Raw genomic sequence first — 12,329 nt, forward strand, 5'->3', positions numbered from 1 at the left:
TAAATATGCGCCACCTACTGTATTCCAGGCCCTGAATACACAGTAGTGGGTAGTAGTAGCCGGTCTGTCCTGGGAGTGAAGAGATGACGGCCTAAGTACCTGGGTCCAGGCTCAGGGAGTGGTGAAGGCTTCCTGGACAAGGGGCCATCTGCTCAGGCCTGCAAGCCTAGGAGGCACTGGGCAGGCAACATGTTCCTTTTTCCCTCAAGGGCCCCAGTTACAGACTGTCCCACTGCCTGGCTGTTCCTCCTCTCTTTCTCCCCAGGGAGGGGAGGAATGGAGGCTAGTTCCTTGAAGTTAGTCCCTAAGCTAGGAAAAATCAGAGTCCCTGTTGGGCCATTAACTTCAGGAGCTCTGGGCTGTAACTTCTACTCCCCTGACTGAAGGCCTCATGGCTGTGGGGCTCAATAATAACAGGCCCCTGAGCCCCCAGGCCTTTGTGGCCACACAGTGGAGAGCTCCCCTAGGGAAGCGGAACCTGTAAAGCTGTTGTGGAGATACTAGGGGGCTGACTGTACTTTGAGTCCCAGCCCAAGGTGCCAAGCTCCCCAGCTTCCACAGCCCCTGCGGGCCTGCGGGATGAGGCTGGGGAAGGTGTGGAGGACGGAGGCCAGGGTCTGGAGAGAGCCAGGGATGGGCCAGTGGGGCTGAGGGCGTGTCTTGGGGTCTCCTGTTCTCCTGTTTCTGCTAGAGGCCCCAGCTGCTGGTCTCTTCCTCACATACACACACCGGTGTCCACCCGCCACCCGCCCCCCACCCCATGCCAGCTGCCCCAGCCCGTATCCTTTCCTGGTGCCCTGGCCGATAACTGTGCCTTCCCAGTGATTTTGACAGTGGCAGCTAATTGGCCCAAATTCGGTGAGTGTTTCCTTCCCCCCATCGGGCACCCCTTTACGCAGGCATCCCTTTATGTGGCATGTCTCACTTAAGCTTCCTAACCGGAGGACGATTACGTAGGGACGATTATCTTCCCCTTATTACAAGCAAGAAATGAAGGTTCCAAGGCAGTAATCCGCAGGAGCCGGCAGTGACCGAGACCGTCCACGCCCTGCCGCCCCGCACCCCGCCCCCAGCCTCGCGCTTGCATCTCAGTGTCCTCAGTGCCCGCCCGCCGGCCCCATCCCCAGCGGGGTTCCCGCGCCTCCCGGCCCTGCCAGAGTCCAGGGTCGCAGGGCAAGCAGGGCCAGGAGGCCCGGGGGTGCGGAGTGGGATGAGGGTCCGGGCCCTCGGTGCCAGCCTGAGCGCGAGGCAGCCGCAGAGCTGCCCTTTGTTTCGCGGCGCTCGCGGCTTCTGCGGAGTCACGGTCACATGGAGCTTCCGGCACGGGGTGTTCCGGGCGCCACGCCAGGGCCCGAGACGCCCCCGCCCCGTGGCCTGCCCTGCGCCGCCCGACGCCCTCGCCCGCCTGCAGGCCGCCGGCCACCCGGAGCTCCCTGGGCCTCGGGGTCCGCGCCCTGTCCCGCGCCCTGTCCCAAGCTCCGCCTGACCGCCTGGGGACCTGGAGCGCCCCTCCACCTCCCACCGTCCCCCAAGCTCTCGCCCGCCGTCCTGTCTTCTCTGAGCGTCACTGTTCAGCTTTCCCTAGCTTTGACCCTAGACTGGAGCATCAGATCGGGGCCCACTGTCTCCCCTCCTCTAGACAACACCAAGCTCCCAAAATCAGGCTGATCACTCCCCTGGGAACACTGTACGCAAGTAGGTGTTGGAGGAGTAGGTAATGGACTCCATTCTCCTCATTTAATGGGGTGTCAGACAGCACTGAGCCTCCCTCCCTTCCCCACTCCAACTCCCACAAATCAAAACAAAAATCAGCCCCTCGGCCTGGCCTCCACTGACACAGAGCATCTAAAAGTAAAAGCCTCAATCTAGGGTAGAAACGACTGGCCTTTTCTGCCCCGTCCTGGCTCCTGCATCTCCATAACTCCAGGCTAGTCTGCCCTGTGACACTTGAGAACCGTGGGGCCTCCCTCGTGCAGGCCACCTCTGCTTCGTTTAGCAGATTCAATAATTTATTCAACAATTTTTTCTTATTTATTGAAAGCAAACTTGTACAAGGCAGGCCAGTCCCTCTCAGGGTGCCCTAGGCCCCCAAGTAGATGTGAGAGGTCACCACGGTTCCTTCATCCAGGACTTAGTGAACTGGGCAGACACCTGCATTCCTGGAGGCTGGGAAGAGGGTGTCAGTCTTGGAGAGGCAACAGAGAGGGCAGTGTGAGGCTCTAGGTGAGCACAGGGTGGGGACTCCAGGACCCTTCCCTGGGTCTCCAGGCAGCCTTTCCCCATTAACGCTGCTTGCAGGCACTGGGAAAGGCTAGGGTGAGGAGGGGTGGGAAAGGAGAGAGGAAGATAGCCCAAGATTGGGTGGGGCAAGAAGCAAACTGGGGCCAAAGGCCGTGTGTACCTCACTGTGGCCTCAAGGCTTGGTGGGGAAGAGCAGGCAGGTGAGTTCCCGGCTGCCGCTGTGTCTGTCCACAAGGGGCAGAGGGTGCCGCATGTAGTGCTGGACCATGGTGGCCACGGAGGAGAAGAGCTGGCCAGGGAGGCAGAGCATCCGTGAGTCCCATGAGCCTCATGCTGGGAGCAACTTCCTGAGGCAACTATGGGACTGTGGCAAAGGGACTTTTGATATTTTTCTAGATATCTTCCTTCCTGTTTGCCCCATGCCGCTCCACTGCCATTTTACTGCCCCGTTCCAGGCCTCAGACAACTTTCCTGCTGCTGCACCCATGGGCACGCCGCTGGCAAGACTTCTAGGTCCAAGGCTAGATCAAACTGACTCTAGGGCGCGCCTCTGCCCTGGTACTCCAGGATGGGGAGCGGTGTGATGGGTGTCTCTAGTTTGCATCCTGGCAAATGCTGGGTGCAACGTTGAGTCCTCGGGGGAAGTAGACGAGAGTCTGAAGATCCTGGACTCCACCCTCCTCCCAGCTGGGTTCATTAAAGGCACAAAGGCCCCTACCTCGACCCTGTACAGACTGAGTCATGGCAGGAGGGGCACCTCCCCCACCAGAGGGCCAGGCGTCTGGGAAGGAGTTCAGGGCTCTGGGCTCTGTCATTTCTGCCTACCCCAGAAAGATACAAAATGAGGGTTTTTCCCGAGACAAATGCTCTTGGCTGGGCCGGGGATACTGCTCTGCTGTCCCTCCTTAGGCCCCTGCCTCCTCCAGCTCCCACCTCCTCATGGTTCCTGCCCTCCCGGCCCAGGGCATAGTGGCGTCCACCATCCAGCCGCCGGATGGGAATGTTGAAGACCCGGCCTCGGAGAAGTACTGCCAGGGTGAAGGGCTGGGAGCCATGAGGTCCTGAGCTGGGGCGCACGGTGTAGGTCCCATCCTGTGGAGGAGACCCCAGCCATCAACCTCATCTTCCAATGGGCCTCCCACTGCCCTGAGCCATCATGAGGCCAGAACCCTCCTGGCTCTCCTGCTCCCCACTGCTCTGCCAGCTACAGCTTGTGAGCGGAAGGAGTTTCGGAGAAGACCCAGGGTCCGTGGCTGCCCACCTTTTGCAAGCGAAGCAAGGCACTCTCAACAGCATGGCGGTCACAATTCCCTGAGTACCAAGGCTGAGCCAGCAGGTCACTGTCCTATGTATACACACAGCCACTCAGAGACGTGCCAGGGCACTCGATCAGGCATGGGGAGCCGAGGACGCAGGGTGCAGTTATTTGCATTCCCATCGCCTTTGTTCAACTGAGTCCTCCGCAGGCAGAAAAAAGGTGTCCTTTTGTGGGGCATGGCGGGGTGCCGCACATGTGTGTTCAATATGTGTTCTCACGGTGGTGCATCCTTCAGCCCAAGAGGGTTCCTGGGTGAGGACTCTCAGGCTCTACTCCCAGAACCCCTCCCTACAGCCTGCTCCCAGCCCCTCCTCACCTCAGCAGTGGAGGTGCTCCCAACTGGGGCTACAGAGGGAAAAGACGATTTCCTTCCTGCTAGAAGAAGGAGATTATTGAGCTGGGGTGGGGTGGGGGTGGACAAAGGTGGCTTCTAGGGGACAGCTGCGGGGGCGGGGGGTAGGAGGAGGCGTGCACGGGCCTGAGGTGTGCACGGCAAGGGAAGCAGATGGAGCCAGGAGAGAGTGTTGTGCTGTGGGCAGCTGAGGGACTCGGGCAGGAGGGATCTGGAGCTGAGGGAGGGGCTCACCTACATCGGGCTCACATTCCAAGTAGAGGTCCTCATCAGGTTTCTTTGGAGGGCCTGGCACCTAAGGTAGGGAGGGGTGTGTGGGACCATGGGTTGACCAGTCCTGGGGTTCCATTAAGGACTAGGGTTTTTGGGGGAGGAGCCATCAATTTGGAGGGGTAGCAGGCACCTCACTCCCTCCTCACATGGTGATCCTTTCTGGGAGCCAGCTTGAATGATTACAATTTCTCCTCTGTCCAAGAGGGGGCATCCCACTAGCACCTTCCCCTTCAGAGGTGCCTATGGGCCCCAGCTCTCGGAGGGTGTGAGGAGGAGCCCTGGGCAGCACCATCAGGACAGCTGGCTCATTGCCTGCCAGGGGCCTGTGGCCGAGGGGCAGGGGCCCTGCTCTGGGCCTTTTCCCTTGGTTTCAGGGATATTTCTCCTCTCTAGCCCCCCACCCCGCCGCTGCGGTTTCCTAACCAGAACCCTGGAAAGTGAGGCGGAGACGGAGGGGCTGCTCACCACTCTGGACGATGCACCCTGCTCTGGAAGGAAAAGGAGAGAACCACCTGTCACACAGGGCAGGGAGCAGAAAGGAATTCAGTGGGACTGAGGCTGAAAGAACAGAGACTCCTTAGGGCGCCTCTGGGGAGGGCATCTCAGAGCCAGCTTTGAAATCCCATGAGAAAGCTTTTCTCATCCCCTGGTGGTTCTCTGCACAGCCCTATGGTGTCGCCTGTCCTGACCTCCCAACAAACTTGCCAGGCCTGGCTCCAAAGACTTTGGACTGTTCAAAAAATCATAACAGCCGGGCACAGTGGCTCATGCCTGTAATTCCCAGCACTTTGGGAGGCCAAGGCAGGCAGATCACTTGAGGTCAGGAGTTCGACGCCAGCCTGGCCAACATGGTGGAATCCCATCTCTACTAAATATACAAAAATTAGCCAGAAATCACTTGAACCCGAGAGGCAGAGATTGCAGTGAGCCAAGATCGTGCCACTGCACTGCAGTCTGGGTAACAGAGCGAGACACCGACTCAAATAAAATAAAATAAAATAAAATAAAATAAAATAAAATAAAATAAAATAAAATAAAATAAATTCAGAGCAGCCGAGCCAAAAGAAAAAGAGCAGACTCTGCTTCTGTGGGATCTTAGGCACAGCATTTCGTATCCCTGGGCCTCAGTCTCCTCATTCATTTCATTAGAGGCAGCGCCGCCTTTAGAGGATTGGTAGGTAAAAAGGGGCACAGCCAGGGGAGTGCCATGAAAGGGCAGGGTATGAGACCCATGTCAGGCAAGCACAGCTCTACTCCGTGGTGGGAGGACTCCCCGTCCCAGGGTGGAGCCACAGAAAGAGAGGACATCACCATTACCTCGCCTCCCGAAGACAGGTCTCTGCTTCCTGGCCACCGGCAGGCTCACTGCTCCCTTCAGCTGTGGGCACTGTGGGGCCCGTGAGGGCGGATGGGGGAAGGAAACTGAGGCACCAGTTTCCTTCCAGGAGGGCAAGGATGGGGCAGGATAGGATGGGATGGGACCACTTGTATCTGTGTAGCTTTAAAAAATGTACAAAAGGGATGACTCTTCTCTTTGCTTCTACCCTGTGGCTCTTTCTTTGTTGTGAATCGCTCCCTGCTTTTTACAAAAATTCCAGTGAAATGTATGATAAAGGTGGTAGCTTTCAAAATCCATAAAGTCCCACTGGGATAAAGGTGAGAATGGGAGCTGGCAGTGACTGGCAGCTGAGGAAGGGATTTCTTCACTCTAGAGATGGGGAGGGTCCTCAGGTACCAGAATCCAAGGGAAGGGCCGCTGAGCCCCTCCGCTCCCCCTCAGACAGATGAGAAGGGCACTGTGGGTGAAGCTGAAGGGGAGGGTGGAAGGACCAGGTCAGGCGAGCTGGAGGAGTGACTGACAGTGGCAAGGCTCTGGCTTCTCATGCATCTGGCATCTGATTTTTCAGGGGCCTCTTGAATGCAAATGTGGGGGAATCTTGCAAATGAGATGCCTCTAAGATTCACTCAGTGGGAAATGGCAGCCTGGGGTGAGGCGAGTGGGGAAGGAGGGACTTCTGGGGAGGCCTCTCACCATGCTGGGCTGAGGCAGGGGTGGCGATGGCTTTGATGGACCCAGGGGGCCAGAGTGATCTGGAAAAGACCGCATGTGTTGTGAGTTGGTGGGTTCCTCCCAGGTGGGTTCCCATTTTCCTCCTGCCCCCCGCCCCCCCCCCCCCCGACACCAGCCTCCATTTCCTCCTCCTTCCCTCACTCCCCTTGTTCATTGGCTTCCTGACAGCCCAGTCTCCATGGCAACTGGAGGCGGGCAATTTCCCTGCCCCCACCTGGCCGAGGAGCTGAGCAGTGGGAGTGGGATGCCAGCGGCAGCCGGGGCTCTCCCAGCACCCCCGCCCTTGGCCTGAAGAAGTGTTGGGATCTCAGAAGGGGAATGCCAGGCCCCCGCGGTTGCCCTGGTTACATCACCCCTCCTCTTCCCTTCCCACTCTTATTCCTCCCTCCCCTCCTCCCTCCCTCAGTTCCTTCATCTCTCTCTCTCTCCCTGCCCAACCAAGAGGCCCTGGTGACTGCCAGCTGAGGCCTCCCTTGCTGCCTCAGTGCGGGGAGGGGAGGAGAGGTGAGGCCTATGCCCTCTTGTCTTGTGGGGACCCTCCTGCCCTGCCCAAGCACCTGGTCTCCCTGCCTCCCACCTCCCAGCCCTCACCCAGGTACAAGGAGTCCTCCTCAGTGCCAGGAAGGTGGGCAGGGGCTAGACTGAGGGGCAGAGCCTCACAGGGCGGCAGCTCATACTTATTTTCCTCCTCATCCTCCTCCTGGGCCTGGAGGAAGGGATGCTCAGCACAGCAGGAATGGAGGGGAGAGGGTGTTCAGGACAGGCACTAGCAGCTGCCTCCCCCACCCCAACCTCAATAGCCAGACTCACCTTGTGTCTCCAAGTCCCTGGGGCAGGCAGAAAGGAAGGGCTGGGAGCATCTTCTCTCCAACCTGGGGTGTCTGGACAGACAGGCTGGCCTCACCTCCTCCCTGCCCACCTTTCCCCAGTATAATAAACCATCTGCCCTTGACAGCTTCAGTGCTTCAACTCAAAGAAACCACTCATCACAGGCATTTCCAATACTGCCGCAGGGCCACTGAGGTAGGCAGTTTGGAAACAAGGGGCCCTTCCACCAATGCCCATCCCCTGTCCCCTGCACCCTTGATTCTGGCCAAGACAGATGGGAGAGCTAGGCCCCTGTGACTCAGCAGTGCTGGGCTCTGGGAGGCAGGAGGTGTGCAGAGTCACTCTGGGGGGACCTGACTTGCAAGGGATCCCAGTCTGTTGGGCCCCTCTGACCCATTGTGTCACTTACCTACACATCTAGGGGGTGGGAGCGGTGGCCACAGCCTGCAAGCACATTCTAGTCAACTCTGCCCAAGGGGCCCTTGAGTTTGTACGAGACAGACACTGTGTTGTGGGACATTCACATCCGTGACAATGTGACTGACAGAGGCCCTGGGAGCAGGGCAGCAGAGGAGGAGGCTGGGGGCAGAGCTGGTGCCAGTGGGCGCATAACTGCATGAGTTGGTGCCCTGGGAAGGCCAGGAGTCAGGGAGCCCTAGTGCTGACAGGAAGTGGAGGCATGTGAATGGTCTCCCTGGGCAGAGAGGAGCCAGGCATAGTCAGCACAGCTCCTGGGATGGCTGTGCCCAGAAGAGGAGGGGTAGAGAGAGACAAGACGGGAAGGTAGGGGAGAGAGGAGCCCCAGTACTCACCGGGGCCTGCTCCCACTGAGCTTGTCCTGGAAAGAGCCAGGGTGGAGAGTAGAGGGGTCAGTGCAGCCGGGATGCCTCTCCGTGGCGGAGTCCTGGGCCTCCCGGGTGGGCAGGTTTGTGTGCCTGGGGCTGTCCCGTTCTGGGACCACATCTTACCATGGCAGAGGCAGAGAAGCTTTGCCTCCCTGGAGCCCAGGATCTGCCACAAATGGCCTGGGGACAAGGGCTCCATTGTTCCCATCATTTGCATCTCCTAAACACCAGGAAGGTAGATCTGCTGTGGCCTCCAACCCCAGACCAACTTCATCCAGGACACTCCCAGAGCCCAACCCCAGGTCTCTGAGCCTCCCCAAGGCGGGCCTCCCCCATCTGTGGTCTCCAGCCCCTCTGCCCAACAAGAGGAAGAGTTAAGCTGGACCAGGGTTCTCAGGCTTCCTTCAGCTCTCTGATCAGCGTCACCTTTCTCAACTCATAGACAACATTACGTTATTTGGCAGATCCAATTAAAAACAGCAGGCTGGCCTTGCAGACACTTTTCTTAAACGCTTTACTGCTGTTGTCGTTTGCTAGTGAGTGGTAACCAATGATTAAGGAAATGAAGGTGAGGGAAGCGCCTAGAAAGAGGCTCTCATATTTAGTGTGGCAGCTTCATTTTTTGATGGATGTATTTATCCATTCAGTGGGTATTTATTGAACATCCACTGTCTGCCAGAGACTGTTCCAGGCATTGAAGATGCCATAGGAAAATGAAGCAGGCAGGCATTACGTGTGTTTCCTCATTGGATTCTCACAGTAACGTCATGCTGCAAGTACTGGTTTTATCCCTGCTTTTCAAATGAGGAAACTGAGTGTATTAGTCAGCTCGGGCTGCCATAACCAAAACCCACAAACTATGTGGCTTAAGCAACAGAAATATCATTTTCTCACTGTTCTAGAGCTAGAAGTCCAAGATCAAGGTGCCATAAGGGTTGGTCTGTGATGCGGCCGCTCTTCTTGGCTTGTAAACAGCTGCTTTCTCTCTGTCCTCACATGACCTCTTGTCTGTGCACGCACAGAGAGAGGTGGTTCTGGTAACTCTCCTTCTTATGAAGACACCCACACTCTTAGATTAGGGCCCCACCCCCATGACCTTATTTATTTTTAATGACCTCCCTAAAGACCCTATCTCTAAATAGTCACATGGGGGGTTAGGATTTTAGCATATGAATTTTAAGGGAACACAATTCAGTCATAACACTGAGGCTCTGAGAAGTTGAATAGCTTTCCTGAGGTCATGCAATTAGCAAGTGTTGGAAATGGGATTCGACCTGAGCTTGGCCTGCCTCAGAGCCTGTGCCCTAAAAGCTAAGCATCCTGTACCTCACCAGGATTGGGTCTGGACCCTCCTTTCCTACGATGGAATTAGCAGTGCTAATTGTGACTTTCCTTAAGGAGCTTATGACTTCCAGGGACTCTGTTACCTGAGTGAACTTTGGAACTCTGACTTTCTGAGAAGGGTCACGATAAAAATGAGGGCCGGGGCCTGGTGTCTGACTGTTTAAGTCAGGGAATGAGGAAACACAGACCCCGATCATGAATGATGACACGAGGACTTCTAAGGCCCTGGAGCTTTCTTGTGCTTATTATTTCGGTAGCATCCTGGTTGTTGGTGCAAAGGAGAAATAAGTCCATGTACTTGCATCTTTGGAGGCCGCCAGGCTGGGGGCACTGGGGAGACACCCAGGGATGGAGGGGAAGACCAGACAATTCCTGGGACCTGCCGGCAAAAGGGCATCCAAGAAACCAAGAAGAGTCATTGGGGTGGCTTCACAGGGGGCCCATTTGGTACAAAGGGAAAAACTGAAAAAACAAGAAGAACAAATCCTCACCCAGAATTGGTTCTACTGGGTCTATTCTTTGTCCTCCACTCCCAGCTGACCTTTCTTCCGCATTTAAACCATAAGGCAGGGGGCAATTTCCCTTACCCAAGGGGGCCTCATTTGGAATCAGGGTCAGTAGGAGGTTCCGGACACCACCCCACTGTAAACCTCAACCTGAGCGAGTTTCCCAGTGCTTGCTGCCCTTCCTCTAGCCACCTCCCTTCTCTGCTCAGGGCTTTGCATAGGCAAATGCCAGGGCTTGGGTGAGTGAAAGGGCCCCAGGCAGAGGGCAGAGTCCATGCCATCTGGGTGGGGCACTGGCCTGGGCAGATCTGGGAGAAGGGAAAGGAAAGGGGCCTGCCTCAGTGGCCTCATGTCGTCACACAGGCAGATTGGGATATCCTCTTTATCCATCTTTGGCACGGAATTGCTCTGTACACACCATAGATATTCCCTGGGATGAATTCCTGGAAGCGGACTTGCTAGAAACTCACATTTTGAAGGTATAATGCCCCATTGTCCGGCAGCACCTGAGTGCCTGTTTTATGGTCCTTCCATAGCACAAAGTGATTCTCCAAATTTTTCAGGTCTCAGCTACTGAGAACAGGCCATGGGCCCAAGGTAGTCTAAATCCACCCTCAGAAAACACACAGCCTAGTTTAGAAAAAACTCAAATGGATTTCTCCCCTGCTCTCACACAACAGCAATCAACACAGAGCAGACTTCTGTGACCAAATGTGGTGGCGGGGTGGGCAGTTCTCCCCACCACCTAGTGAGCAATCAGCTCTGCAGCAGACACAGCGGGGTGTCCTCCAATCCACTTCCAATACTACCTACCTGGAGACAGAGTCAGAGCCCACAGGTTGAGGGCTCAGTCCCCAACAGGCCCGTCCTGCCACCTCAGATACCAGGCACAAGTCTGGGCCTCCAGAACTTCTGACCAACTGGCTTCAAGCTGGGGTTCCCACAACCTCGTCTTTGGGTTTGATTAATTTGCTGGAGCAGCAGCTCACAGAATTCAGAGAAACACTTACTTATGTTTACTGGTTTATTATGAAGGATATTGCAAAGGATACAGATGAAGAGATATGTAGGGCAGAAATAGTGGGAACGGGTGTGGAGGCTCCGTGCCTTCCCTGGGCACACCACACTCCAGGAGCCTCCACATGGTCAGCTATGCAGAAGCTCTCTGAACCAGGCCTCTTGGGTTTTTATGGAAGATTCATGCCTACAGCAGTCCTTCCCCCAGAGTATGGGACAGGACCCTCTCTGGAATTAGGGTCACACAATCAGAAAGGTGGAGGAAGATTAGAGTCCAGCCTTGGGCAGGTGAAAGGAGGACAGGACAAGGCCAGAGAGGCCTGCTCCTGAAGCCTAACATCATAACCAAAGGCTCTAAACACAGCTGTGGGAGTTATGAGCCTGGAACTGTGGACAAAAACCTACATATGGAAGAAATACTCGAGGTCATTTTTGCCAGCAGACAGAGCAGATGGCGAAGTGTAGCCGGGACCCCTGGTGTGAGTGGAGTGGGATCCATTGCAAGGAGGAGGATGGAGGTGGCTCTGAGGACCTACAGGGGGACAGGTAAGCAGGCTGTGGTCAGAGGTCTCAGAGGTGGAAGAGCACAGCACGTGGAGGAAGAGCCGCGGAGATGTGGGTGGCTGGGCTCACCAAGAACAGAAGGGGACATCTGCCATCCTTTTTGGCTGCTAAACATGCCCTACATTTGGGGAGTTCTCCACCTCATGAATCCTCGTTTCCAATTGCAGAAGCCAGGTGAGGCCTTCTCAACCTCCCCTTGCCACTGAGGTGCAGGCTGTGCCAGCCAGAGGCCCCGTGCCAGACTCTGAATCTGTAGCAGGCACCAAGACGAAGGCACCCTGGGAGGGTGGTGACAGCCAAATCCTGTTTCCAGAGGCTTAGGGGGGTGAGCCCTTAGCGCCACCACCCAGGGCCCAAATCAGTGGCATTGGCAAACAGTGGTGTCAGTGCCCAGGATGGCTCTGCCAGGCTGGCTTGGCTGTGACCTTTGGGACATTATTCCTGGCTAACTCTCTGGCCCTGCTGGAGATACTATGAGCTACAGAATAGTTTTAATAAATTATTTTCCAGCCTAAACTAGCTAGAGTCTGTTTCTCTTACTTTCAGTTAAGAGCTTGAATCCAGCCAGGCATGGTGGTTCACGCTTGTAATCCCAACACTTTGGGAGGCTGAGGCGGGTGGATCACCTGAGGTCAGGAGTTTGAAACCAGTCTGGCCAACATGGTGAAACCCTGTCTCTACTAAAGAAATACAAAAAAATTAGCCAGGCATTGTGGCGGACACCTGTAATCCCAGCTCTCAGGAGGTTGAGGCAGGAGAATGGCTTGAACTCAGGAGGCAGAGGTTGCAGTAAGCCGAGATTGCACCACTGCACTCAAGCCTGGGCAGTAAGAGTGAAACTCCATCTCAAAAAAAAAAAAAAAAAAGAACTTTAATCTGGGGATGAAACCTCAGAGTCAGTGGGACCACCAAATGGATGCCAAGAAACCCAAACAGTGAACCCAGGTATGGGTGTCTCCTGGGAAGGTGG

The 12,329-nt window shown here is 55.9% G+C and overlaps 1 protein-coding gene across 1 annotated transcript; it reads right to left on the minus strand.

Moving 5' to 3' along the window:
- Positions 1–2,380: 2,380 nt before the first annotated feature.
- On the minus strand, positions 2,381–8,127 carry SH2D6 (SH2 domain containing 6). The gene is made up of 8 exons (XM_030921400.1): positions 8,052–8,127; positions 7,896–7,921; positions 6,833–6,961; positions 4,146–4,206; positions 3,876–3,931; positions 3,503–3,586; positions 3,175–3,333; positions 2,381–2,530 (listed from the first exon to the last, which is right to left on the minus strand). Exons 1-8 carry the CDS (start codon positions 8,125–8,127, stop codon positions 2,414–2,416), a joined length of 708 nt encoding a protein of 235 aa, XP_030777260.1. The 3' UTR covers positions 2,381–2,413.
- Positions 8,128–12,329: the final 4,202 nt, after the last annotated feature.

Source organism: Rhinopithecus roxellana, chromosome 17 (genome assembly GCF_007565055.1).
Source record: "Rhinopithecus roxellana isolate Shanxi Qingling chromosome 17, ASM756505v1, whole genome shotgun sequence".
NCBI lineage: Eukaryota > Metazoa > Chordata > Mammalia > Primates > Cercopithecidae > Rhinopithecus > Rhinopithecus roxellana.